The sequence below is a fragment of the Neopelma chrysocephalum genome, unplaced genomic scaffold (genome assembly GCF_003984885.1).
Source record: "Neopelma chrysocephalum unplaced genomic scaffold, ASM398488v2 Primary Assembly neopelma1_45, whole genome shotgun sequence".
In the NCBI taxonomy this organism is placed as follows: Eukaryota; Metazoa; Chordata; class Aves; order Passeriformes; family Pipridae; genus Neopelma; species Neopelma chrysocephalum.
Window position 1 is genome coordinate 18,871,283 of NW_020897704.1, and position 27,972 is coordinate 18,899,254.

Genomic DNA, 27,972 nt, shown 5'->3' on the forward strand with positions numbered 1-27,972 from the left:
GCTAAGAAAAGCTCAGCCTCGCTCTCTACTTGTGTTCCCTATTTTGTGACTTCAGCCTCTGGTTAAACCTTGCCCTGCCACCAGTTTGTTTTAATAAAAGGAATCCATGTCAGGAGATGCAATATACTTTTCAACTATATGAACACACAAGAAATAACTCACTATAGGAAACATAGTGTGTGGAAATGAAGAAAAAAGAAACAAAACCAAAACATTATCTCTCCACTTCAGAAGAAAAGAGTTTTTCATATGCTTAAATTATAAAACAGTGATTTCTCTCTAGAATGTTGTCTTGCCAAAGTGTATTCCTTGCATTCTGGGAGCTTTTAAAAATTAAAAGATTTTGTACACCTTTACCCTATATTGGTTTGGTCAAATATTTTTATATTAATCTATGAATTAATTATGAAATTTGAATAGTCCAAATGCTCATAAGATATCAAACATCCTAAAATGCCAATGAAATATTTAGTTATCAAAGTTTTTAAAGCAATCATAACTGATGATTAATTTGGATGATGAATACATGTGGGGGAGGCTTAAAAACTTGTGAGATCATATCATACGAAGTGAAAGATATATTTAAATATTGATGTGCTGAGAGTTATCATAGGTTAACTACTGAATGAGGTTCTAGAAAAGATGATGGGGAGAAGGACACCATGAAATTGTAATTACTTAATAGAAATCCAAAGATTTATTTTCTTTTCTGAAGCTCTTTGGCGACTGTCAAGAATTTTCTTCTTCTTTTGCTTTGCTTTTCCTCAGTAGTGGCCCAAGGAATCTGTCATGCATGTAACTTAAGTAACAAGTCATAATACTTAAAGTAAAGCAATTACTGAACCAGAGTTAGAATAAAATGCCAGTATAAGGATGAGACTATAGACTTAGAAAATAGCTGATACCCAACTACCCATTTTCAGTTAGCGAATCGTGGTTTGATGTTCTAGATATAAAAAAGACCAGATATTTGAAAAATTATTTTTGCTAGTAAGTTGAGTTTCCCTGCAGTGGAGTTTAAAAAAATAAATTTCTTTTCTCCAGTTTATGCTAAAAAAAGTCCTGGTTTGCAGGTTTAGTGCAGAAAGGGAAGTTCTGGATTTTAAAGCACAAGAATACCTTGTGAGTGATGACATTCGTTATTACTAAACAACAAATACAAACAAACAAAAAGTATCAAAAATTGATCTTCACTGGCTTTTTAATCAGCATAGTGCATGTATATCTGATTTTGACTCATCTTGGATTAAAAGAGGCAGGAATTCAAAGGCTAAATACTTTTACGCATAATTGCCATGCAACCCATGCAGTTGAATGCGCACTGTTTAAGCATAATATACTTTACTAGCATTACACCCAGCTACCAAAAATTAAAGTCAAATTTGAGTTTGTTTCAGTAGTAACAAACATTGTTACTCATTTATATTAAAGGTAAGCCCAGGCACTGGAATGTGTAACCTGGGATGGAAAAATCTTCATTGGTATTGCAGAAATCAACATGGAGGGTTACAATGATGAGTATTTAATCCTCAATGCAACCACTTTACAATCATTCAGTTGGCATGTACATGTAAGCCAGTGAAATTACTGAGCAAATTACAATGAACTCAGATTTTATAACCTCACTTGCTATTAACCCTCTCCTGCCCTGTCCAAATATACACACACAGTTCACCTACATATTTCACCTCCATACCCCTGTGTATTTTCTTAAGAATTGCTTCTTCCCCGCAGTGAGCACACAGAGACTATGCATAACAGCAGTCAAACAATTCCTGATCCTTCCTAGAGCACTAAACAAGCAGTCTCTTAGCAAGCATTTACTATGGTTAGAGCATCCAAATTGCCATCTGCCCTCAAGAACAGGAATTCATGCATCTTTATGCTTCATATCCTAGGGTATCTATTTTCCAATGCTATGTCATTAATTAACTTTTACTAGTACATCGCCATTCAGTTACTAACCAGGTACACTGATGCCATGCATACAGTTTAATTATACACAGTCATGCTCAACGTATCTGATGTTCTGTTTTACTTCCATGTAGCTAGATAATAGCAGCAGCAAAATTTGAAAGGAAGCAACATTTAAGAGCAATTAACATTCTCACAGAGGTGAGAAGAGCATTTTAACTTTGCAATTATCAAGCTGGCAGTTAACTTTCACAATAGGTATGCACTGAAAGTTATTCCTTCAAAATTCCCCTTCTCTGTTACTTGTTGAAAGAATAGATGATTCTGAAAAGACTTCCCTGTATAAGAACTTTTAAATGTGTAAAGAATGGGAAGTGCAAGTGATATTGTACGGTTCCGATTTCCCAAAACATCTGATACGCCACCGGCATATTAAAAAAAAAACACAAACAAATCTAGTTTTGCCAATTTCTGCTATGAAACAGAAGTGTTATACATATATTTTGCTAACTGCCTCACTCTGAAATAGGAAATTCCTTTCTGCTGCAGACTGAACCGAGTTACACTCAATGGCTGGAGCAGATGGCGAGGTTAAAAGTTTTGTGCAGCGTTGTAACTTGGAGCGTGCTCTCGGATGCTCTGTGCCACCCCGCTGAACACTGCCGGCAGCTCCCTGCACGCCCGGGGTGGGCCAGATAAAGGGGAAGGTGCATCGTGCCCCTGACCCCTTATGCGTAATCACACCGCATTCTCGTCAGCACTGATTAGCCCAGAGAGTTGGGGACTTGCAAATAAATGCATGTCACCACTTGGCTGAGAAGGACGAAATAAAGATGGTTTTAAACAGTGAGTGACAGAGTTTTAGAAAGGCAGTGTGGCAAAGCTCCCACACACAGCATTTAGTTTCAGGACTATTTTTGTTAGAAATAGAAGCTCCCTCAATATTTAGCCTCAATATTAATTTGCATGCATGACACATGATCCCTTGAAATCATACCATCTTCACAATCACTTAGATCAGCAGCAAAGCAAAGCTTGGTTAATACAAGGAAGCACATCACAACACGACCACTGATGATGCAGGAGGTAAAGGGTTTTTTTTTTCAAGAGATTACTAAGCCCCCCTGCCCCCCCAAATACACGAGGAACCAGCACCAAAAACTACAAGGATGTGTGTATTTAACAACTCCATTATCAAATTTCTGTATTTTGAGGTCCACTTAGAGGCTGATATTTCCCTAGAGTTTTTTATTTTTTCCTTTGGACACACATTAAGATCTGTGTCTAATGAACACTGACTGTGTTTCAAGCTGTGTTAAAATATATTATGGATGCTTCCCTGAGAAAAGGAGTATGAAGAGAGCAATTCAGAAGCAAGAGTTTGGCATGGTACTCCCCCCTCGAGGGGCAAGTTGGAGATAAAGTTATATAAGACTAAGTGACAACAGGGCATCATCAGCTACAGTTAATGGTGCCTTTGAGCCAGGAGATGTTTGTTAGCAGGATCTTTTCTGACTGCCTGGAAGGACAGCAGGTAGAAAGTGTAATCAAAGCTGAGATGATGAAAACAAGGGAAAGCTTGACTGTGGCAGGTCCCTACAGAGGGCTGCAAAGCAAGAGACAGGAATGTTCAGCTTCTACTTTGTTCCCCAATAGTCAAACCTATGCAATTTTTCTGCAAAAGGGGAGAACTGGCAGCACTTTTACCAAAACTGACTGACAGCAATAAAAACAGGGATCTTACCATGGGAAAAACAAAACACAGCACAGAACTCTTTAGAATTTAAGGCCACAAAATTAAGACAAGCAGCACCATTTACATCCTCCGCTGTCCTTCAAGGACTGTAAAAATAGTATAAGTCACCCATACCAAGTATCTTCTTCCCTTGACTCTTGCCCCTCTCCCACACACTTCCTAAATCTCAGCTGCCTGAACAACTGGCCACTACCAAATATCTCCACACAGAACACTGCTGGTACAAGGGAAAGCACTCCACCTTAGAAGAAAGTTTGGTTGCCAGTAAAATAGGTAATAAAAGTCTGAATAGTCTTAGATGGGAGCACAGTGTGCAACCTGATTTGTGCAAATCACAGGTGACACTCTCTGCTGCACACACGGGTTTATTTACACTTGTAACTTAAGCGCTGCCTCAACCAGAACAGCTCCAGAGCAGAGTCAATGCCAAAGCCTCTCGCTTCATTCTAATGTAACTTAAACCACATTTGTCATCCTGATAAAAGAACAAAAAGTAACAAAATAAAAGATATTTTGGATACTGTAAAAAGGCAACACAGTCCTCAGCCTCCATATCTTTCAGCAAGTGACTACTTCCTCATTTCTGGCTTTTATTTTTTCATATAAGGCTTAGGTTACCTGAAAATACCTGTCAACTGGTAATGCCCAAGAGGATGATAATAGAAACTTTCAGATCGAGATTAATGGAGCAGAGCCGGGCTAGGGGAATACTTCTTCTTCTGAAATTCCAGCATTCAGAGCCTTCCGATACATCTCATCCCCACTTTAACTGCACACGTAAAGCAACCATCCTCACCCTAATTAACACTAGCCGTACCAGGGCAGCTGTCGGGGACAGTATTGAAAAAAAAAAAAAGCCAAATCCTTGCTATCTGCCTGGTCTCACTCCCAATAGGTGCTTAGCATTTCATCTGAATTTGAAAACTGACGAAGCTTTCGCAGGGGGATTTTTATTCTGCCGGGAAGGGGTGAAGAGACACGGGTGGGTCCGGGCTGGGTGCAGGGGACAGGTGCCTGTGGACGGACCCGCTGGGCACGGAGGGGAGAGCGCTCAGCTACGCGCGACCGATGCGCGTTTCTTCCTCCACGTTGCATCAGCAGCAGCAGCCGCCGATAAACCCCCGCGCTCGCCCCGCGCCCGCCTGCACCGACCTGCCGGGACACTGAGCACCCCGGGAGGGGGGGACACACAACATGGAGACCACCAAGTGACTTGGGAAGGGGGGGCTGGGGGCACGAGCCCCCGCTTCCCCTCCCGCGGAAGGGCGGGCGGCACGGGAGGGACGCGGCCGGACCCCCGCGGCGGGGGCTCGGAGCCGGGCGGTACCCGGAGCCGGGGCGGGGGGGGGGGGACCGGCGGCAGCCCCCGCTGCCACTTACATTCTGTCAGAGACCAGCAAGCGGCCGTCGACCATCATCTCCGGAAGGAAATCCAGCTTGAACGAAGAAGTCATGCTGGGCTCCGGAGGCGCCGCGGCGGTCGGCGGGAGGATGCGGCGGGGCGCGGCGGATCCCACAACTGCGCCGGGCGGCGGAGCGGCAGGCACAGGTGCGGAGGCCTCCCCGCGGCAGCCGCCAGCCCCGGCAGTTGTCACATTTCTCTCCCCCTCTCGGTTTTTTCCGCCAATCCCCTCCGAAATCGACTGCTGAGGCAACTGTCGGTGGAGCGCCAGGTGCTGAGCGGGGAGGCGGAGCCATCTCCCCGCTGCGGCTCCCCGTTAACCCCTGCGCCCCCGCCGCCCCGGGAGAGGCCTATTGCCGCCGCCGGGCCGGGGGATGCCCGCCCGGGGCTCCGGGGCACCGCTTGACCCGGCCCCGGGGGCGGCGAGACACGCCCGGCGCCTCCGCGGCGCTGCCCGGCCCCGCGCTCCCAGCGCGGTGTGCGGGGAGCTGAGCTCTGCACCGGCGGAGAACCCCCCGCTGACACTGCTGGGAGCACACGCGAGTGGTTAGCACGGACACAGCTCTTCCCACTACGGTGGGAGCCAAACTGGGATCACTGGGATGGTTTGGGCAGGTTCTGAGTGCGGGTTCTCTCCGCTCAAAACTCCTGCCATGCAGACCTTGGCATCCTTTAAATGCTTAGAGTGCTGTTACTGGCTGGTAGTAACTCTGTCCCCACTGATCAGAAGCAGGGATTTAAATAAGTAACGACAGCAAATCCTTTCTCAAGGCTGTAGCTTCCCAAACCCCGCTGCTCTCCCGAGTTGGCCGCACACAGAAGTGTCACAAAGTCGCACACAAAATTCCTCACATACAAGTAGCTGGAGGCCCCCCCCACACCACCGCCCCCTGAAAATCTGTATAAATTTTCCTTTCCATCTCCAAAACCTACTTGCCTCAATACAAAGCCGCTCCAGGCAAAAGAATATTAACATATTTACAAAGATTACTGGATGATCTGAGCAGTCTAGACAGACAGAACGTTCCTCTTCATTGTGTGTGCTTCTCCATCTGAATCTCTCTCCAGGTTTTATAATTTGATTTGTTCTGGATAATCAACACTTGCAAAAAGTAACAAACGCAAATTAAAACCTACTACGCTTAAACTTTTCAAAGAGTATTATCATATAAAAATTAAAGTGACCCATAAATAAATATGCTATCAGGCCAAGTTTTTTTTAAATTTTGAACAATGTTGATTTTATAATAAAAAATACAAACCAGGCAAATTTTCAGGATCCAGTTTATTGCACTAAGAGACTTTTCCATTTTAAATAGCTAAAAGGATGAAAAACCCCTCAGGCTGCTAAAATTTTTGCCCACTTTGCAAGTCTAAAGAAAGAAAAGGTTCACTTGGCCCTCAGCGTAATCCCCGTAGGACAGCTGCAATCCTGAACAGTTATCTATAGTGTTATTAATCTGCTCTGTTCTATACGTTCACATACTGTCCTCATCACCATGGCACCTAAACATCCACGTAGAAAGGCACAAAGCAAGGCTATGGCTCCGCTTTACTAAATTCATGGTGATTCCTTTACGCCACCCATCCATCACGGCGTAGGACTATACAGCGGATAAAAAAATTAAGTGCAAAGTCCAAATGAAAGGAGAAACCAGCACAACTTTCTCCAGCTGGATGTAGCCACCTGGGTTTTGATCTGAGGCCTCCATGGTGGTTAATCCGGCCCAGAGCAGAGTTGGATTAACTTTCAATTTCAAAATCTTGCCACTGCAGAAGGGACAGGTTTTAGCTCAGAAGAAATACAGGCAGCTCAGTGAGGATGAAGATATTCTTTTAAGTAAGAAGTCTCCACCCCCACTTCACCCTGTGCGGCTGGATCTGTAGCCCTTCATCATCAGTTTTTTTCGTACGTGCTAAATCTAAGGGAGTTCAGTCTCACCAGCCTGTCGCTTTTAAGGACCACAGTCCCACTGCTGCTGACTGAAAAGTAAATCCACGCTTCGCACAGGATGCAAAGAGGGAGGAGGAGAGAATCACAAATAATTTTGCTTAAAATCTGCATATGGAATAGAGAGATCTTTATAAATTTGCCCCATTTTGCAAGGTGTAAGTGCTTAAAAATGCTTCATTAAAACGTATGTTCTTTTGAAATATTTATTTTCCTTTTAATTACATGTGAATTAGCTGGAAGAAGCTGTAGGGAAGCCCTCTTACTGACTTAAGCCTTCTCAGCAGTTTGTTAAATTCTAGCCTCAAATCCCTTGAGGGAATAGTGGATTCAAAGCAGCTTTTAATCATACTATAAGGAGGGTGAAGTAGTATGTAAGTAGGTCATAGAGAAAGCATTACAAGTGCATAGGTTATTGCTTTATTTAACAACTACAGTGTAACACACTTTTCAAAGCACATTTGCTTTTGCCATTTAAAAGTTAGAAGCAGGAACAGGGTCAAATGCAAAAAGAAGCCCTCTCCATAAAAGATACTGAGATACGACTCAAGGAGAGCTTAGAGGGGAAAAACTGCATTCGAATAATTTGGTTCTCAGACATAAATTATGTAGTGGCTACGTATGAATTAACTCTCTATCGCAGAGGGTAAGTGGTGAGAAACAAAAAACCCTGAATGTTTCACACACTGTTACAGGCTCATCTCTGTTATTTGTAACATTAATGCCAGATTCCTGAGCAGCACATGTGCTCAAAATAGGAACTTTTATTAAAAATTAAGGAAAAAATGGAAGCTCTGCTCTATTGCTACAGTACAGAGGGAAATGAGGATGGAGAGTGGCAAGTGAAGCTGCATTAATTTTCACAGCATAAATCAGACAATGGCTCTAAACACTGGCTTAGAGGAGCTGCATTATTGCTGGGCTATTGCTGCCTGCTGATATTAAGCTTTTTCAACTGGTGGTGCATATGGCAGTTTTGAGGAGGGGACCTGGAATTTGGAATCATCAGTTCTCGGGCTTTAATCCTATTCCAGCCACAAATGCTGCCTCCTGTCCATCCTCCCCTCATTTCAGAGGCCCAGACCCTGCTTGCCCCTGCAGCCACCTCATTTATTCTTTGTGCCTTGGTTTCTACATAAGTCTAAGTGGGGCAGATGAAGCAATTCCACCTCACCTTTGCAGATTAGTCACCGTTCAAGCAGCTTTTCAAACGCAGAGCCACATGCAATTTTTACAAACAACTCAACCTTTGAAAACCAAACACCTCTTCACAGAAAAAAAAACAAAAGAAAACTGAAAACCACACAGAAAGTTTGTCTGCAGAAGGCCAGGATTGAGTGGTGAGTTGCTGTCGCACGTATGAGCTCACTGTGACATCACTGCCTGTGGCTTCATTCAGCAAGTGACAAAGAGAGCAGACGCCTCCTTCCCTTCCAGATCCCAGAGCCAAATCCACTGTGGAGCTCACATCATGTCCCCTCTCCAGACCCCCTCCTCACGCTATCCGTAAATGCCATTTTTCTAATCAACTTGCCTCCCAGTATTGGGCCAAGGAAATGCTACTGTTGGAATCACTTCAAGGGAAAGTTTCCGAATGACTTCACTCTCTCCCAAGCCTGCAAGGCGGTGTGAAGAGAGTTCAAATCCTCTGCTTTATTCCCCCCTAAGCCAATGAACATGCTTGGGATTCAGCTTATCTCTGGCATCAAAGCAAGTTTCTAACAGAGGAAGCAGAAGCAGAGCTCAGTGTCAGCGGTGTAAATTTGGAGCTGGCTCAAATGATTCAGTGGAATCATTCAGGATCTTCCACTAATGCGAGGGGGAAAAGGAATCTGGTCCAGCTAGTGTTAGTGAATGCAAATGAGGTGTTTGCTATCTTTCACAGAGAAATAACCTTCCAGGAAAACCATGAGCCTGGAAGTAGTAATGTGACTAAGAGCAGACAATGCAGCATTTTGGTTTGTGCAGTGGGATGTGAGCCTACCTGCCTATAAGGGAGGAAGCCCATCAGCTTAACTTTTAGTAGCAGACTTCTGGAGGGAAAAGAAAGAGTTGGGGGAGAGGGAAGGAGCACGAAGTAAAAAGCAAAGCAAAGCAAAACACACGAACACAAGTTACACAAAGCATTTAGACAGAGCTAAAGAATGGAGTAGAAGTCATTAGCAATTAAAGCAAAAAGTAGTGCATTTCTTTGAGTGGCAAAAAGTGGACCCAATTCCACACCATTTTACCATTTGTGTGGATTTTGATTACTTGTAGCAAAACCATCTTTGTAAGTTAGGTCTGACATTGGAATACATTTTTGCATTATGAAGCCTTAACCTTTCAGTAAGGATTTTTTAGTTACAAAACCAAACACACAGTAGTCTTCCCTTCATCTTATTTTAAGAAATAAAATAGCCTGCATATATCTGAAACCCTTTTAAAAAGAAAATTAAAATGTTGGTTAAAGTTGATCAATGGATTTTAAGTATTGAAATCTTAGCTGCTTGTTACGCCCCCTCTGCTTCTGTAGGCCACTGTAACTAATCAGTCATTTTCAGAAATAAACGTCATTTAAAATTAGCCCTGTGAAAAGCTACCTCAAATTAAGCATTTCTAGAGCTTTCACTTGAAGCACATTGATATTATGTAAACTTGGTTGCTATAGTAAAACTTCCCACTCACTTCTTTTTTTTTTTCCCCTTCCTATTTTATACCACTGATGAGGTGATTTCATCCCACTGTGGGTATAAGGCCTTTGTTCCATTTTGTGGGTAATAACTCTATCTTTCCGAAAACAATTAGGCAACGTTTTATGGCACAAGGCAGACACTACATGGGGTGGAGGGGTTTTAAGAAAGACCTTTAATTTGGAGGAACACCCTACTTTGTTAACAGCATGGAGATACTTGGGATAGTCAATCATCACCCTCAGGTCCAATTCTGCACAGTGCTAGTGCTGAGCAGAAGCTGCCCAGTACTGTTTGCTCCAGTTGGGCTGTTCATGACCTCAGCACTATATTTAGAGAATACTTAAGCAAAGTAGTAACAAGCAAATCTTTGAGAGACCAAGTCCTACCATCCTGTTATTTATTTACAGTCCTATTGAAGAGCATCACTATTGATCCATAGGTGTTACCTTTGTGTTAGTGCCTTGAGCATATTGACACAAGACCAAGGCTTTTGTCAACCCAGTCTTATCTCGACTTGGTAACAGACATAGACTGTGGGGGTTTTTTTCTTTTTCCTTTTTTTTTTATGAGCTACCTTATCTTCTCACCTGCTGACTGATTCTATCTACAACCACTACCCAAGAAGGAGAAAAACTGGGGTGCTGCAAGCACTGGATAGACCTGATTTCCTACTAGACAGCAGACGTGTTATTTATGGATTAAACAAACCACTTTTCCAAACTTTCCTGGAAGAGGGAACTGAATATTCTCCAGTTTGGCTATTATATTATCTTTATGTGAAAACATATTATCTTGTATAACTTAGGATAGGAGGAATCACACATCTATTGCTCTTGTCTATGTTGCTCCATACTCACAATATGCAAAAGCCACACTTACACCTTCACAGAGCAGGGGAAAAAGACAACTGAAACAAAAAAACTTCCTCCCTGCCATCCAGACCCACCAGAAGAACTACTAAGAGACACAAAAACCTCTCTCATTTTGTATAAATTTGAGTTATCTGGAGATTTTTGCCCACCTGAAGAGGCTGGTTATGGGGAGAGATCCAGGATCAGGGAAGTGGATGCTGAGAACGGGCTGAACACAGCAAAAGCCTGGAGCAGGAGGTGAGGCTGGTGGCAGCTCCAACTCCAAAAGCCACAGGCAAAGGTAAGTGTGAATTTCTAATGTGGCATCAGCAAAGAAAGAAGGTGGGTAAGCGACATCAAAAGAGACGAGAAGGCAAAAATAGACTTATTTTTAAAAACAAAATGTAAAGACATCTGAGGGATTTATTACAATATCTGAATTAGTCTACTGCACTCAACTCCAAACAGCAGGATCCTTATGAGCTTAACCTCGATCCTCCCTTCTCAGTCACTTCTACCACTTTCTTTTTCATTGCAAATGATTGGATTTCACTCTAAATTCAAATTGCAACATCTTTAAGGTAGGAACTTTCACAGGCCTTGTTTTTTTTTTTTTGTGAAGTGCCTAGCATACATGTCAATACTCAAAAATAACTATTACCCTGAAAATATGTAAAGTAACTACCTTTGTTTGACATCATTATTTCCAACAGACAGAATCTCCATTAAAGATCAGTCATGAAGGACATAAAGAAAAGGCTCCTGCAGTACCTGTAAAGTATTTAGATGTGCAGAAAACTACACCATGCCTGGTTATGGTGGTTTGGGTTGTTTTCCCCTAAATGAACAGTGTAAAAATTGCCACATAGGTCAGAACAAAAGGTCCACCTACTCTATGTTCCTGCCTCTGATAATGGATGCAAAGAGAAAGAGCAGGAGTATGGCAAGTGCACCATGATCCTTCCCACCTTCCAGCAACCAGTGGCTGAGGGACTTCCTAGAGTCAAGGGCAGCATCTGAACCAAGGTGTTTAACAAACTCGAAATCACTAATTCAGTTTTTCCCACAAATTCTCTGTCTGAAAGGAACGTTGATGAAGTCACATGTTTATTACTCCCAGAGATGCCTGTTAAATCTGCTGTTCTTAACAGTTTCAGAGATCTGGGGCTCAGTACAACAAACAGGAACATTGATTTTCTTTTCTGAACCGAAACATTTAACCCAACTTAGTGTTTAACATAAAATGTTTCACTTTGAAGGGTCACAATAATTCATCTGCAACTTTTAAAGAGAAACGCAACCCCTTGATACAATAGCTTTGTAAGGGAAAAATGCTGAAAGCATGAGGTTCCTAGGGCAGGCATCTAGTTTGGCATCTTTTTGTGAGAAAGGCTCTTTGGGAAAAATTTTGGTCACTTTGGTTGCTATATTCGGGGTGGGGGTTAACTGAGTTAAATGTATGTTCATCAGCCGTGCACAGACAAATCTCCATATGATTCATTGGAGCAGCACTGCAGAACACCTGGTGTTGCCAATGCAGTTCTGTTAGTGTTTTGTTATTTTTAAAGGGGGTTATATAACTCTCTCATTAAAATTAAATGTGGGCTGAAATGATGCAGGCAAATTCTCAAGCTTCAGAGTGAGCTTCTTCCTTGCAGTTTAGCAGAAGATAGATCTTTTTTTAGGAAGAAGAGAAGGAAAATGAAACCAGGAGCTTGTACAGTTGAATTGAGAGTCTCTAAAAATTTAAGTTTTCTGATAATTCACTGTTCCATTTTTAGAGGTCCTCAATTCTTCAGATGCTGACCTGCAGCTTCCAGGGAGGGCAGGTGCAGGATTTGAACCTTAAATTCACTCCATAGCACAGCTGTCCTATCATCCACAGGTATCTACAGGTGCAAGGTTCAATTTCCAGATGATCTGCGTTTTGGTGTCCTTACTTTTCACTCCTCTATTTGTAATCTTCCCTATCCTCTGTCTGATTTTCTAGAAATGTTTTTTCCCTCCTCCAGCTCTCTGCTCTGTCTTACTCTGGGTGACAGACTGTTGTCTGGCATCCTCAAAGGCTGCTCTTGAAGATGACCTGCTGATTTGCTGCCATGGGAACTCCAAAGCGAGGACAGGGTTTACCCCTCGCACACCGAAGGGCACAAGCAACAGTTCCCTGTGCAACTCTTCTTGCTGCTAAAAACTTGCCCTCCTCTATTCCACAAGCCTTGCAGGGACACTGGAAGGCTGTGCTTGAAATAACAAGAGTGTTACAGCCTCTCCAGCGTCCAGCAGCAGCTGAATTATTTGGAGGAAGGTGAAAAAGTCTAATAGGCTGTGTGAGCATGCAAATTGCTTTTCAAAACTAGTGGAGAAAAAGCTTGGGCAGCAAAGCATGAGAATTGAGAAAAAACCTCTCTCATGTAATGGCAGAAAACATTATCTTCATATAAGTGCCATATTTAAAACTTCCTGAGCAATTTTATTGGTAACCTTATTCCTTTGAATCAGAGAGAGTTAACTTAAAAATAGGTTATTCTACCCGAATAAGGGACACAGGCTAACACATCAGCCACTGGGCATGCTACATGGAGAGACAAGCAAGTTATTCTCCATTCCCCACCCCCAAGCACAATTTTGGGTGTTTTAAATGAAATAGAAGGATCATTTTTACTTGGCTGCATTTTACAGGGCAGCTTGTGATCCACACTGTGTCAGCCTTGTCAGTGCCCTGGCAGGTTTACAGCCCCACGGTACTTTCCTACAAGCACCAGCTCATACCAGCCCTAATCCAGTAATGTGGGCTTAATGCATAGTATAATTTCATGAACCACCTAGAAAGTGAGTGCAAATCTGGGAGTCGATGCTTTCCAGAAATGTCATTTTAGTCATTAGTTTAGAAATGCTGAAGATGGATCTGGCTGATATTAGTCCACGGAATGGTCACTGATCCCTACACTATCAGAGAAAATAAAGTTGTGCGTGAGAACAGCTGAAATCCTTTTTACATCCTGCTTGAGCTGATTACTAGTTATGCTATCTCAGTCTCAAGAACAGAGTGAGAGGTGAGAAAATTAGAGCCCAGACAAAGATTTACACAAAATTTGGAAAAATTCCTGCCCTCTTCCATCCAATAAAGATAGTTAACCTTCAGTGCATCATTAACTTGCCAAGAACAGTATTAAAGTGACTTTAATTGACACATTTACTTCTGCTGCAGGGTGAAATAACATAGAAGCAAAACAAAACATAAAAAAAAAAAAAGCTTTTTGCCACAGCAAGAATGTTAGAGGGGGAAATAAAATCCCGTTTTTATTTCCTCTGTGAGGATGCCAGCAGTCTTGTTTCATAAACTCCAGTGATTCATCACCATCCCAGGCAGCCAATCATTCCGCAGGTCAAGTAGAAATGGGCTGTAGAGCCAGCAACTCCTGCTGCCCCGATAATGCATGTCATTCCAGGCATGGCGACATGCTTTCTCAACAGCTGCCATTTTCAGTTACCTTTTCTATGCCTGACACACAAGTAAATGTGTTGGAAGCAGTAAAACAGTCATAGGAAAGCAGTTGCAAAGATAAATAGCACCTGCACGTGATAATCTCTAATGTCATTAGAAAGGAAAGAAGGATGTGTTTTGAAATAGAATTTCTCTCTTCTGAAAGCATCACTTGACTTAGGAGGGGTTGTGTGTGTGTGTGACTGAGAGGGTTTTTTTTGTAGGTTTTTTTGTCTTGAATAAACATCCAGACATTTGTCTTCGTTATAACCTCAATAGATATAACTAAGAAAACAGGGAAAAAAAACCCAAACAAAAAACAAACACAAACCCCAAATAATCAGCATTTAATATAAAATCTTCTTGGAATTCACTTTTGAGAAAGATTTTGTACAGCTAGATTTTGTTTGAATTCAGTAATGCTGACTTTAAGGAGCACAGCCGCTCTAATTGAGGGAAAAGGAAAGGATTTTCTTCAGTTACTTCTTTTCAGTGTAAACTAACTTAAATTTCATTAACTACTTCTTCAATAACTGTCCTCTGAATCATATGTAGTTGAGCACTGTTTTGCAGATGGAAACCGAGTGGGAGTTTTGAGGGTACAGGATTATAGAAATACACACCCTCAATGAAAAGTGTTTAAACTTATGAGCACTTGTGTGTGCATGCACACAGATGTGTATCTACATCAGAAAAAAGCATGTGTAATTTATGTACATATATCGTGTAAAGTCCCTGTGCCTGCACACAAATGGAGGAAAAAAAATGAAATAACTGTTCCAAATAACAGTGCTGGAACCAGATTTCAAATGCATAAGATTATCCATATTAATTTATGGTAATCTACAAATGAATGCTGAAGAAACAGTTTAGGTTATCCAAAATGGTACTTGCATTTATTGAGAAACTACCACAAAATACCTTTATAACAGATTTAGTTGCATCTTCTAATATCCCCTGAATTAATAAAATGCAAAATACAAAGTACAAGCTATCTTTCCCCTTTGGAACAACTGGCTCTTGAAATGCCAAAGGAAAGCCAAGCATTTCTCTCCATACAAAGTCTTCTTAGACATCTTGCTTTCAGATTTCATCAACTTAGGTGTTTTCAGGGCTGTAAGCAGTGAACTTTCCATCAGCAGCATCTTCAGCTAATTAACCCTCCTGATTACAATAATTAGTATTGATTCACTCCTGAATGACTTCTTAAGTATTCAAGCACAATCTACACTTGCAGTAAAACTTCTAGATATGAATATTAATTGAACACTCGCCTTTGTTTTTCAGCCCCAAAGGTATAGTTTGCAATTTTGTATAGAATCATAGAATCATAGAATGGTTTGGGTTGAAAGGGACCTTTAAAGGTCATCTAGTTCCAACTCCCCTGCAATGAGCAGGGACAGCTTCAAGCAGATCAGGTTGCTCAGAGCCCTGCCCAGTTTGACTGTGAACGTTTCCAGGGATGGGGCATCCACCACCTCTCTGTGCAACCTGTTCCAGTGTTTCACTGTCCTCATTGGAAAAAATGTCTTCCTTATGTCTAGTCTGCATCGACCCTGTTTTAGTTTAAAGCCATGATCCCATGTCCTACTGCAACAGGCCCTGCTAAAAAAATCTTTCCTATAAGCCCCCTTTAGGTACTGAATGGCAGCTCTAACATCTCCCCAGATCCTTTACTTCTCCGGGCTGAACAACCCCAGCTCTCTCAGCCTGTCTCCATAGCGGAGGTGTTCCAGACTAACGATTTTTGTGACCCTGCTTTGGATCTGCTCCAATAGTTCCGTGACTTTCCTTTGTTGAGGACTTCAGACTTGGAAAAAGTGCTCCAGGTGGGATCTCATGAGATTGTGGTAGAAGGAGAGAATTACCTCCCTTGACCTGCTGCCACCCTTCTCTTGATGCAGCCCAGAACACAATCAGCTTTCTGGGCTGGGGGTGCACATTGCTGGCTTATGTCCAGCCTTTCACCCCCAGATCTTTCTCTGCAGGGCTGGTTTCAATCCCTTCATACATAAAGTTCATAACAGAAACACTTCAATCTCGTTGTCTTTTAACAAAGAAAATATTAACATGTTGATGTTAGAGATTGTGATTCATGAATATGAAAAAAAATTATACACACGTACACACACACGCACATGCATACACACACCAGACTAATAAATAAATATAATTCATTTCCATTTCCTATGGAAGCACAGAAAGCCAGGTCCCAGGTTAAGATCTGTCTTACTCTTGCTCTGACAAGTAGAACCAAGGATGTTCTTTTTTGACATCACACCTGGTCATTGCAAGAACAAATAACAACTCGAAGAGTCTGAATTACCTCTCTTAGCTCTGTTGTGGAAACAGATGTTGCCAAGTTTGACAACTGCAAGGCACCACATTGCTTTGTGAATGAGTGAGATTCAAAACAGGTAACACTAAGGACACCTCCGATGTTCAGGCATAAGATTTCTAAGCCTATACAGTCTCTCAAAAGCCAACACTTTCGTTAAACATGCTAACAAATTACTTGTGTTACAGCTTTGCTTCACCTTCTTTGATGTCAATAATAGTTGCTGTGGCTCAAAAACCAATATTTCAGTAAATATGCATAGAAAGATTTTTTTTTTGAGGAGGAGGATTCACACAAACTAATTCAAAAATTAGTCTTTGATGTGAATGCAATGTCAGAAAATACCCTTAGAAAAGAACAAAGTCACTGGCAGTCCAAGACAAAAAAAATCATAGTATATGTATTTTATACAACATTTTATCTGAAAACATAGAAACTACAGTAAGTTTGGTATGAACTCACCTGTGAGCAGAGTGCTTAGGAAACAGTTTTAGTATTGAATAATCCTTAAAAGTGGTGGTTGGTTTTGCTGCCCAGGTATCTGTTGGTGGCTGCTACAGAAGTGGCATTCACCCTGCTCTGGGCTGTCACTAAAGGGGCATTTCCACGTAACTGAGAGTGAGGGACTCACTGTATTGCCACTCACAAAGGGCAGTAGCTGCTAGAAAGCTCAGACTGCTGGAACATGACATAATAGAAAAATAACTTTATAAAAAGATGTCCTCTCTCCTCCAGTTCTGGCAGAGCAGAGCAGTTGTGAATGAGTTAATGTTTGTCTTGAAAGAAGTTCTTCCAAGGAAGTGAATTATAGCATGGTCCCATTATATTAAACACCGTCCTTGCTTTCTTCGTGTTTATGCACAACACACAGCATGTAAAGTACTACCTGATAATACATAATCTCTACACTCTTGAGTATTTTATGTGATATTACCTTTTTCTGCACATAAACTCTCTGCTATTGATTTACACCGCCTCAACACACAAGCGAAGAAGATACAATGACAAAAAAAATACAAAACAGAATAGCAAGTACTGAGAGTCTCCTCATAAAACATTTTTGTGTTGAAATACATGCTTTAGAGAGCTCTGACTGCTACCGATAAATCCTTACTGTCTTTTTGTTCTAATTAAGGGGTCCAAGAGAACCCTCAACCCATATAAATCATGCACTAGAATACAGTTCTAAAAAAAGCACAAAGCCTCTACTATTAATTGATTGAAGCAAAAAATAGAAACCACTAATATCTCTTTTCTCTCACAAAATGATTAAAGTTATTACTAAAAGCAATACATTTACTTAACATGTAAAGTATTTAAAGACTTTAAACAGTTTCAGAAACTCTCCAGACTGATGACAATACATTTTATTTAAGACACAAGCTGCTGCCCAAGTAGTAACTCAAAATTTTTCAAAAGCTTTGCAACAATTTCTTCTTACAATGCATAAGGTACATAAGTATTTTGCCAAATTCAACCCAAAAATTGCTAACTGTGTTAATACTAAACTATGGTTCTCTAAACAGAAAGATAATTTAAGGAATGTCATATGAATAATTTGTTTAATTTGGGGATGGGAATCATTCAGGTAAATTATTCTGCCTGACCTTAAAAATTCTAACGTATGCTAATAGCTGGATTATAAAAATGGAAAGTAGCATGGGCTCCCACTTTGAGATCTGATTTATCATTTTTATTGCATTTTCATTACCTAAACAGAATTAGAAACAGTATCTTCAAAACAGCAGTTAAAGTTGATACGATCGGGCATAAAATCAGGCAAGGGCACATTTGGCAAGTATGTGTTTGCCAGATTGACAGCAGTATTGTAAGCTTCCAGAATCAATAAGTTTTCTCACCACAGTTAAAGGAGAGCTTAGTAATAAATCTCCAACTTAATGCAATAGCCATAATTGTAAGACACAAGCCTCCCCCTCCCTGCACTATTAGCAGCAGATATCAAATGAAACAACCGCCACAAAACAGGCAACGCACTTTGTATTCTACCGTGTACACAAAAAGATTGAGGGAACCTAAAAAGGGGCTGAGAAAAGGAAAGAAAAAAACCCCCAAAACAACCCAAACCACCCCACCGCCAGACATACATTAAGCTAGTTTGACAGCACCATTGTTCAGCTGTCCCATTGTCAGACCAAAAGATGTATTCAATGCTACAATGTCTGCTAGCAAATAAACAAAAGACTACATTTTTCAAAGCGGGGTGCCAATTCCAGCATAATTCCGTGTGTATGTGCGTGTGTGCGTGTGTCTGCGTGTTGTGTGTCTCTGAAAAGAGTAGTCGATGCTGGCCCCCCGCTAAACCCGGGAGCATTATCAGAGAATAGATGTGTAATCCCACATATAGGAGTATTTAGATATTTTTAAAACATCTTCAAGTGGTACGGACTAGGTAGAGCATTAGTAACTATTTACATAGGCTAAGTGAAAATTAAAGTGGTATTTAGGGCACTAGCTCTAATATGGAGTCTCCCTGAGCTTTTTCCATGCTTATTCCATGCCCAGTGCATAATAATGAAGCAGGCAGAAATATTGCAAAGGAGGTGATAAAAGAAATACCAGCTCTCTTATAGAAAAAAAAAAAAAAGATAAATATTTTTTTTCCCCTCCTTGCCCTCTCCGTACATTTGTCGTCATACATGAAATGTGCGGTTCGAACTAGTGGAAAATGCTACTTGCACCCAGCAATGCCTGTCTTTTCCTTTAAATAGGGGAAACTACTTAATACACAGCACGGTTATAGTTGCAGCGGGCCCAGGCAACTCGAAAGCACGCGTTAAAACAAAGGAAACAACATACCTTAAAAGCAGCTCCTCATTTCTCATAGTAACAGCGGATTTGGGACAGCGCATGCTTTCTGCACCGATATTCTCAACAAAAGCCAGTTCAGAAGTGCGCTCAAACATCAATGCCACAGTAGCTACTCACTAATGGCTACTCTTTCTCTCTTTCTCTCTCTAGTCAGACGCTGAGTGGTGGAGCAAAGGGGCCCCTGCAGATTCACTAAGCAGAAATAATCCTCTCTGACAAGTTATGTTGTCTGGGCATATTTTACATTAATGCACTGTGCTGCCTATAGGGGTCTTGTTTGCGTTCACTCTAGCCTGGCTGGTGTTAGCTCTCTTAATTACCAGCCAAAAAAAAATTAGCAACATTACCCCCCCCCATAAAAAAAAAATCTATATCTATTTCTATACATATAACTGAAAGAAAAGGGGGGAAAATCTATGGGCAAATGAGGGAAATCTTTCCCCCTCTGGAAGGATGCATGCTCGATATGGATCTTTTGTTTGCCCTGTGAACTCGGTGAATACAGTGGCAAAGAGATGCTGTGGCTTGTGAGGCTTGTGCACTTTAAGGGAATTGGGTTAGAGGCTCTTTCTGGGGCTCTGGAGTCGCAGCTGGAGCTCTTGCTCTCTCCCTCCTTCCCTTCCCTGTTCAAGGCTGAGTGGCTTTATGGGACCTGCCAGCTCACATCAGAGAGACTGGGGAGTATTAATGCAGGCACCTGGGGATCTTCTTCAAGTTTTCAGTTTCTCTTGACAATTTTAACCCCCTCAAAACACAAGTTCAAAATCCCTCCAATTTTAACCCCTCCGAAACACAACTCGGTTACCAAGTAACTGAGTTTGCTTTAACCCAGACCCTTACTCTTGGCTTTGGCGGAGTTCTCGCAGATGGGAGAGGATGTTGCATTATTCAATGATTTACTCACTTCCTATGTATGAAAGGAACTATAGTGTGACACAGATTTCAGGGAAACAGCCTCTTTGGCCCTATTTGTGAGATCCACCATGTGATTTGTAGAAGCAGGTTGTGGTCTTCCCTGTTGCCAAAGTAGTCAAAGAGAGGTTTATTTTCATGTCTTAGTTTCAACTTCTGCAGGGTAAGTCCTTAAACCATGCAGCTACTTTTGAGGCAGGAGGATGGTTGGCTTTTTTTTATTATTTATTTTTTTTAAATGTACATTGGATACTTGAGTAGGTGCTTATTTGGTAGACTGAAAAAGTCAACAAGCCATTGACGCTCTTTTCAGTCAAAGGCTTTTCTGCACCATTGTGGCTGCACAATGCATCTTAAAAATGATCGTAATTTCCTTTCAGGTCATGTTAACATAAGAAGGTACAAAACTCAATAAACACGAATTGTCCAAAATTGACAGATAGTCAAAAAGCCCAGCCAGGCTAAAAATCGATCTGGACCTCAAAATTTGAATTCAGATTCCATAGACTTCTGGCTATGTCTGGTTGGTCTGAATCTTTTTTCCTACATTGTATATTACTGCCTCAAAATATATTGCCACAATGTCGTGATGCAGTGCTACTGCTGCTATTTCCATAACAGAAGTTGGCATTTAGAGGCTTAATCTTTTTGGTAAACTTGAGTCTGGGAACGAAAGCAAAGAGGAGAGAAATCACCAGTATAAATACACTGATAGCAAGATCTTGCCTTTCTGATGGCAGCTGTAAACCTCTATTAAGGTCATAAATTTTTTGCAACAGAAACGATCCTTTTGTTCTACACTTCTCATTGAGCACTGTGAGACCTCGGGATTAGTTTCAGTCACTCTGATATAGTATTTGTCAAGTGACCAAAAGACAAATTAAAAAACAAACCTGGGCATAGTCTACTTTTAATGATGTAGAGAGAAAGATGGTAGTTTAGGAAACATGAATATCATGAAGGACTGCAAGTCAAGAGAAGGCAGGTTTCAATTTTCTTCCCTTTTCATCTGCAAAACATGACTGGGATTCTAGTTGGTCTTGCAATAAAAAATAATAAATCATTTTAATGATTAGCAGTTCAAACCAATTCCATGTTAAAATGTCATGCTCCAAGGTCAACTGAGACAACATAGCTTGTGGTTCATGCTAAAAATATCTGAACAGTCATGGAAGGCGGCCAGGAAAATACTCAACCAACATGACAAATCCCATATCTCCTGCCCCAAATGCTAAATCCATTACTACCATTTCAAGCATGGCCACCAGCACTCCAGATTCCTCTTCCTTCACTGTTTCCCTCCAAATGACTTGTGCCCAGCCCAACTCGCCATGGTGCTGGGCAGCTCCAGACCAGTCTTGGGCTCATGAGACTGGTGTAATAAGAAGCAGCAAATACCAGAGAATGCCACAGAATACACAGCTGAACGGGAAGTGTCAAACAGTCTGATAAACTGCTACAGTTTTCAAAAAATATGGCAAGGATCAGCATCTTAAGACACTACCAGCCGAGGGAACAAAGCTTTCTTTTTAGGCTGGAGCAGAATGGCTCACACAGAGCCCTTTGGTGGTGAATCAATGGGCTTCTGTTGGGCGGCTCCACGCAGTTGCAAGTTCTTGATCATTTCTGTACTTAGAAAGAAGGAGAAGCAGCAGCAATAGGAAATAAAGTGAAGTATTATGGAAGGACTCATCTACAGCCAAAGGAATAAGTTTTTAAAAAAAAAGGAAAGAAAAGAAAATCCACAAAGCGGTAACACAGACAGACAAAAAGAACCTACGCTTTCTATCACACATAATGAAACGTCTGACAGCACAACATCTGCAGAGGGATCACAGCTGCTGAGGATGAGAGGGAATATGAGTATTATTTTTCAGTTGTAGAGATGTACTAAGCAGGAGTGCCTTTAAAATAATATGGCTGAAGGGAAGATTAAACCAGATGCACAGGGCTATCTGGCTTCTTTCAGGATGAAAGTCCAGCTGTGGAGTTTAAATTCAACATTTAACATGAAAATTGATTGTAGATTCATAACTGATATGCATATATTGTAGAATGTTCTGCACAAATTACATACAGTGAAAATTTAATAGTTTCATTGCCCTGTATTTAATGGAAATCCAAGCCTTCCACGTGTGGCCTATGAGTTTGCTAAGCTAATTACGTGATGCTGCAAATCCTTGAAAGGCCACAGGAATACCAATCATTTACACAGGCAAAATGATCAAAACTTCAAAGGCAAACCAGTAACAACAACTAATTTAGACCAATTAGAAATGTGCTTTCTGCTCTCAGCTTCTAGTTCAAATTATTCTTTGACCATTCCATTTGCTTGGAATATTTTAAAAATATTCAGAAGCCCAAAACACAGTGGCATTTTGCTACACTAAAAATACCCAAAACTACCAGCCAAGCAATGGACTACATTTCTTGACAGAGAAATGGTGGACAAGTGTCCAGGACAATGGACCAAAAATCATGAATGCAATCATGAGAGGAATAGAAAACCTTGATTCATTTCCCATTTCACCACATCCCCGTGTCAGTTCTCACGCAAGCCAATTAACCTCTTGCTCACATCTCCATCTTTAAGATGAAAAAAACCAATATACTCCAGAGCAGTGTGACAATAATACAGAACACTGCAAGATGTATAAACCAGTGTATTATTGTGAGTTGCACAAGCATTTAAAATAAGCCTTCTCCTCAGAAGAGGTGCTTGCAGTCTAAGTCAGTTATCTGCTGTTCTGCAGTTATTTAGGCTCAAATCACATTTGTTTTGTATAGGTGTGAAAAGCTACACTTTAATCTGATAGCATTTTACTGTTTTAGGTGGCTAAATCCCACCTTTGAAACTGAGTAATTAGTCTAAGCTAGTCATCTATGGTTTCTCTGTTGTCACTGAGGGGAGATTAGTTATACTAAAGAGCATTACCATGTCTCTCCATTGACTACAAAGGGATTAGATCCCTAACTTTTAGATACATATATTAGGCAAGACAAATCCCACCTACCCCACCTCTGTGCCTGAAGCAAAGGTGAGAATTTCCACATCTCTGTTCCAGCATCGCCAGCATGTGTCCCTGTGCTCCACAGCACTGCCACCTCCCTGGGCACACTGTGACTGCTGTGCCAGGGCAGCTCAGAGACCTCGAGCCTGTCTGGCACTTCCAGGTAGCTGCAACCTGCCTGCAGGATGTCTGCAGCAATCAGGTTGTAATTAGGCAAGACTGCCAGGTCTGAAACAGACCTATCCAGAGGAGGGGCGTGAAGACGCTCATAGGGCTGGAGCACCTTTCCTATGGATACAAGCTGAGGGAGCTAGAGTTGTTTCATCCTGGAGGCAAGAAGGCTCCAAGAAGACTTCACCTTCAGCATCTGAGAGGGGCCTACAAGAGAGCTGGAGAGGGACTTGTCACAAGGGCATGTAGTGATGTGACATGGGGTAATGGCTTTACAATGAAAGAAGAAAGGTTCAGATTACATATTAGGAAGAAATTCTTTATTATGAAGGTGGTGAGGCCCTGGCACAGGCTGCCCAGAGAAGCTGTGGATGCCCCGTCCCTGGAAGTGTTCAAGGCCAGGTTGGATGGGGCTCTGAGCAAGCTGGTTTAGAATGAGATGATCTTTAAAATCCCTTTCAATGCAAACTATTCTGTGATTCTGTGACTTATATGTTACACCTATGCAAAGTTTGAAGTAGAAAGAAAATTGGCCTCAGCTTTGGAAGTGGAGCATGTTGAGTCTTTCCAGCAGGCTTTGAGAAAGCAGACAGTTCATTTATGTATCTCTTCCTAAAATCTAGAAAAATGAGTAACTCATTGCCTGCAGCTTTTATGTTATTGGAAATAGTGGTACACAAGACCAGGTATTATTGCTAACCACTTCATTGGTGAGTGTGAATAGCAAGAAATTGGCTGTAACTCATAAGGCTGAATCTCATTAGGCTTTACCTCTGCTCTTATTGAAGTTTTTGTTCACTTTTACCTAGAACAAGTGATCACACTTTTGTCTCTGTTTCCCCTGTTGGTTTTGGTTTTTATTTATACAGCCTTTAAGACAGTTGCAGATGGGAGATCAATTGTGGTCCTGAACTCCAGCAACCTGACTTCCAAGATACTACTTTTGTCAGGAGAGCAGAAACCCTGTGATATTAACCAGTCCTGCATTTGCTATTTGTATTATGCCCTTACATACAGGTGGAAAAGTTTCTTTGCTGTTACAGGGTATGAAAACACAAGATACAGCCCTTCTATGTATCTTAATACAATTTTGTGGCAAAACTTTATCGATCATCTTTAGTGCCAACTGCACGTGTGCAGAGAACACTGTCTTCAGGACAGGTGCTCCCTCTGTATGCCTTGTTAAACATACAGTATCTTTGTGTGCAGGAAAAGGAAAATTATTTTCAAGCTCCTGCACTAGAGGTGCAAAAAATCACATGTTTTTTTCATTTAAGCAGACAACAAAACCAGTCTAACATTTGGCCATTCTCCTTTTGTTTGTTTTGGCAGATATTTTAGATTATATGGCTAGATTTTCTATCTGACTCATGAGCCTGGCTGTTACTTAGAAATTGTTTGTCTGCATGATGCAAAAGGTCTTTTCTAGCCTTTTTCACTTGGGAGCATCCAAGGAGCATCATGAAAATTAAAACGCACAGACAGAAAACACAGAAGTACAAAATGTTGTGTAGATGCTGAAGATTAATCCTTTGACAGCAGGGGAATAAAAAGTTTTGTATTTAAAGCATACAGCATGACTGGTACCCGCTGCTTCTCTCAGACAGAAAAGGTGTGCGCTGCCTCCCTCCAGCATTCAGCAGCGCTGACTCTGCATCTCAGCATCTGGAAGACAGAGGCACCAGAAGGGACAATCTCATCCTATTTACCTAAACAATGTGCTCCAGTGCTTCCCTCACCCTCAGCAGGGAAGGGGGCAAAAAATCACAGCTTGTGCAACTCACAAGTTCTAACACAGAAATGCCATTGTCATTGTGTTTTTTAAAGACAATACAACACTCAAAACATCTTACAACTGGTCAGACTGTGATTGCAGGCAAGCTACTCTACAAAGCACATAAATTATTTGGAACGATCTCCGTGTCCTAAGAACATCTGGCCTACCACTAAAGGGAAGGAGGAGAAAGCTGATCAGAACAAAGAGTAAAGAGTAACAAGAGGTAACAGACCACCAGACCTAAGAGAAAGAAAAAGAAGGCAGAGAGAGAGAGAATAAACACATCTGGTTACAGAACCATTTGTTTTCTGCTTTAGTTTAAAGGCTATTTAAGGCATAAATAGTATGTAGAACCTGCTCTAAACAAGAATATCTTTATTTTGCACTCATAGTAATGTCAAGATCATCACTTTAAGATGTGTCATGGAGGATATCAAGGATCTTGCTTTCTTGGGAGCACAGTCTAAAGAAAGTGAACTTGCACAATATAAACAAATATATAGGCTGTGTGCATTAACACATATGCATGAACATGAAAAATGATGGTAATTACAGATGAGAATTTAATGGCTACTCATCCTGTTAAGCTAAAATTAGAAATAAAAGCACATTTAACATTTCTGTTGAATCGATTTTAAAATGAGCTTATGGTGCTCTACACAGAAGGTTCATTTCACACATCCATGAGGTGTATCCAACACTAGGGATGAATGTGGATATTTAAAAACTAGCTCTCACCAGAGAGAGTGATGCTCAACAGAAACTCATGTGAAAGTGAAAAAGAGCAAGAACTTTAATTTCTTGGATCGGGCATCTAGACGAGTGGGCACATCTACCTAGAGAACCTTTAGCAACAAATGTGATGTGATAAGTGGACCTTACTCCTACACTATCCAACATGAAATACAGGCTTACTGGAAAAACTCATCATCCACCAAGTTTCCTGAAAAGGTAGGTAATATGGCATTGTCCTATATGGAAGGGAAGCAAACTGAAAGTTGAATAATTCAAATCAGATCTTTGGTTATAAATACTGGTTAAGAACTCTCGATTCATTATCTGATAATAGTTAGACTTTCCATTTACAAATGCTCTGAAGAGAAGGAAATGTATCAGTTTCTATGGAGTTGCCATAAATAAAACTAATAACTACAAAATAATTTTTACTACGTTATAACTGAATTGTCACAGACACTGGTTTCATCAGCTGGTATCCTCAGTAATTAGTTTTATTGCATGATTAAAAAAAGATCACCACACTTTTTTATAGCTTTAAACTTTTTACCTAATATTTTCTGTACAAAAGGTACTCTTCCTTCCTCTCTTCCTTTTTTTTGTCTTTAAAAATCTATTAGCATTGATTAAAATGAAAGAGCTGGGATATAAATCTTCTGTTAGATTTACAACACATTTTTCTTTGACCTTTCTCATGTCATCCCACGCTTGACAGTTTTGTGCAAGATGTTAAAGAATGACTAGTGATTTTTAGTGATTGTAAGTGCCTAAATTCACAGAGTTTTGTAGGGCCAGTAATTCAGAGTTAGGATGTTGATTTGTGGGGGGGGGGGAGAAATAAATGAGACACTGTGAAACACCCGGAAGATGAATGCATTGCAAAACCCTTGATGGAAATTCTGCCCAAACTGAACTTCTAGGCTGAAGAATTCCTTAAGATGTTAGAGCACAAATTTTTGAAGAAACAGGTGTCTTCATCAAAGATCTTTATGAGGGGATCGAGTACACCCTCAGTAAGTTCACAGACGACTAAATTGGATGGAAGTAGTGATCTGCTGGTGGATCTGGACGGGCTGGATTGATAAGCCAAGGCCAATTGCAAGAGGTTCAACAAGGCCAAGTGCAGGGTCCTGCCCTAAGGGCACAACAACATCATGCAGCACTACAGGTCAGGGGAAGAGTGGCTGGAAAGCTGCCTGGCAGAAAAGGACCTGGGGGTGCTCACTGACAGCAGCTTGACACCAGCCAGTGTGTGTGCCCAGGTGGCCAAAAAGGCCAACAGGGTCCTGGCTTGTATCAGCAATAGTGTGGCCAGCAGGACTGGGGAAGTGATTGACACCCTGTACTTGAGGCCACACCTCAAATGCTGGGTTCAGTTTTGGGCTCCTCATGACAAGAAAGACAGTGAAGTTCGGGAGCATGTCCACACATGGGCAACGGAGCTTGGGAAGGGTCTGAAGCACAAGGATGAGGTACAGCTGAGGGAAACAGTGGCATTTAGTCTGTAAAGGAGACTGGGGGGTGACCTTGTTTCTCTCTACAACTACCTGACAGGAGGTTGTAGCCGGGTGGGGGTTGGTCTCTTCTCCCTGATAACAAGCAACAGGACAAGATGAAACAGCCTCAGGTTGCACCAGGGGAGGTTTAGATGGATATTACAAAACATTTCTTCATGAAAAGGGTTGTCAAGCCCTGGAACAGGCTCCCCAGGGACATCTACACCCCCCAGGTGTAGATGGGGGGGCATGGTTTAGTGATGGGCTTGGCACTGCTGAGTTAATGGTAGGATTCAATGATCTTTTCCAACCCATATAATTCTATGATTCTGTGATTCTCAGTTCAAATTTGCTTTTATTAGTCTGTCATGCAACTTAAACATACATTTTTTTTTTTATAGTGAGCTAACTGGGGAAAATACTGCTTAGGGATATCTTGACAAAATGGAGTGTCAAGATACCAAAATCTTACTGAAGTAATGGAAGCAGCATAAAAAGCCAGGTAAGTCCACTCTCAAATAAGTTTTTGCAATTGCAGGTAGGCTGTGCCCACTAGCTTTCATGTTTTAGTGGATGATGTAAATGTATCCTAAGCCCCAGAGGGAGGAAGGCTCATGCAAAACTAAGCTATGATCCCAGGTTGTGAGCAAACTGGATCCTAATTCTGAGT

General features: G+C 41.4%; 1 protein-coding gene across 8 annotated transcripts in view; it reads right to left on the minus strand.

The window, feature by feature from the left end:
• Nucleotides 1-27,972, minus strand: part of CELF2 (CUGBP Elav-like family member 2) — a 557,258-nt gene that overhangs the window by 239,867 nt on the left and 289,419 nt on the right. For 2 of the 8 annotated variants that reach the window (XM_027679563.1, XM_027679562.1), the window contains exon 1: nucleotides 19,189-19,470. The exons of 2 other annotated variants lie outside the window; for them this stretch is intronic. In XM_027679563.1, the coding sequence (XP_027535364.1) occupies nucleotides 19,189-19,295 (107 nt within the window). In that variant the 5' untranslated portion in view covers nucleotides 19,296-19,470. Of the gene's footprint in view, nucleotides 1-5,050; nucleotides 5,270-19,188; nucleotides 19,472-27,972 lie in introns of those variants that run through there. 4 more of the 8 variants (XM_027679564.1, XM_027679565.1, XM_027679567.1 and 1 more) reach the window with 4 other exon arrangements.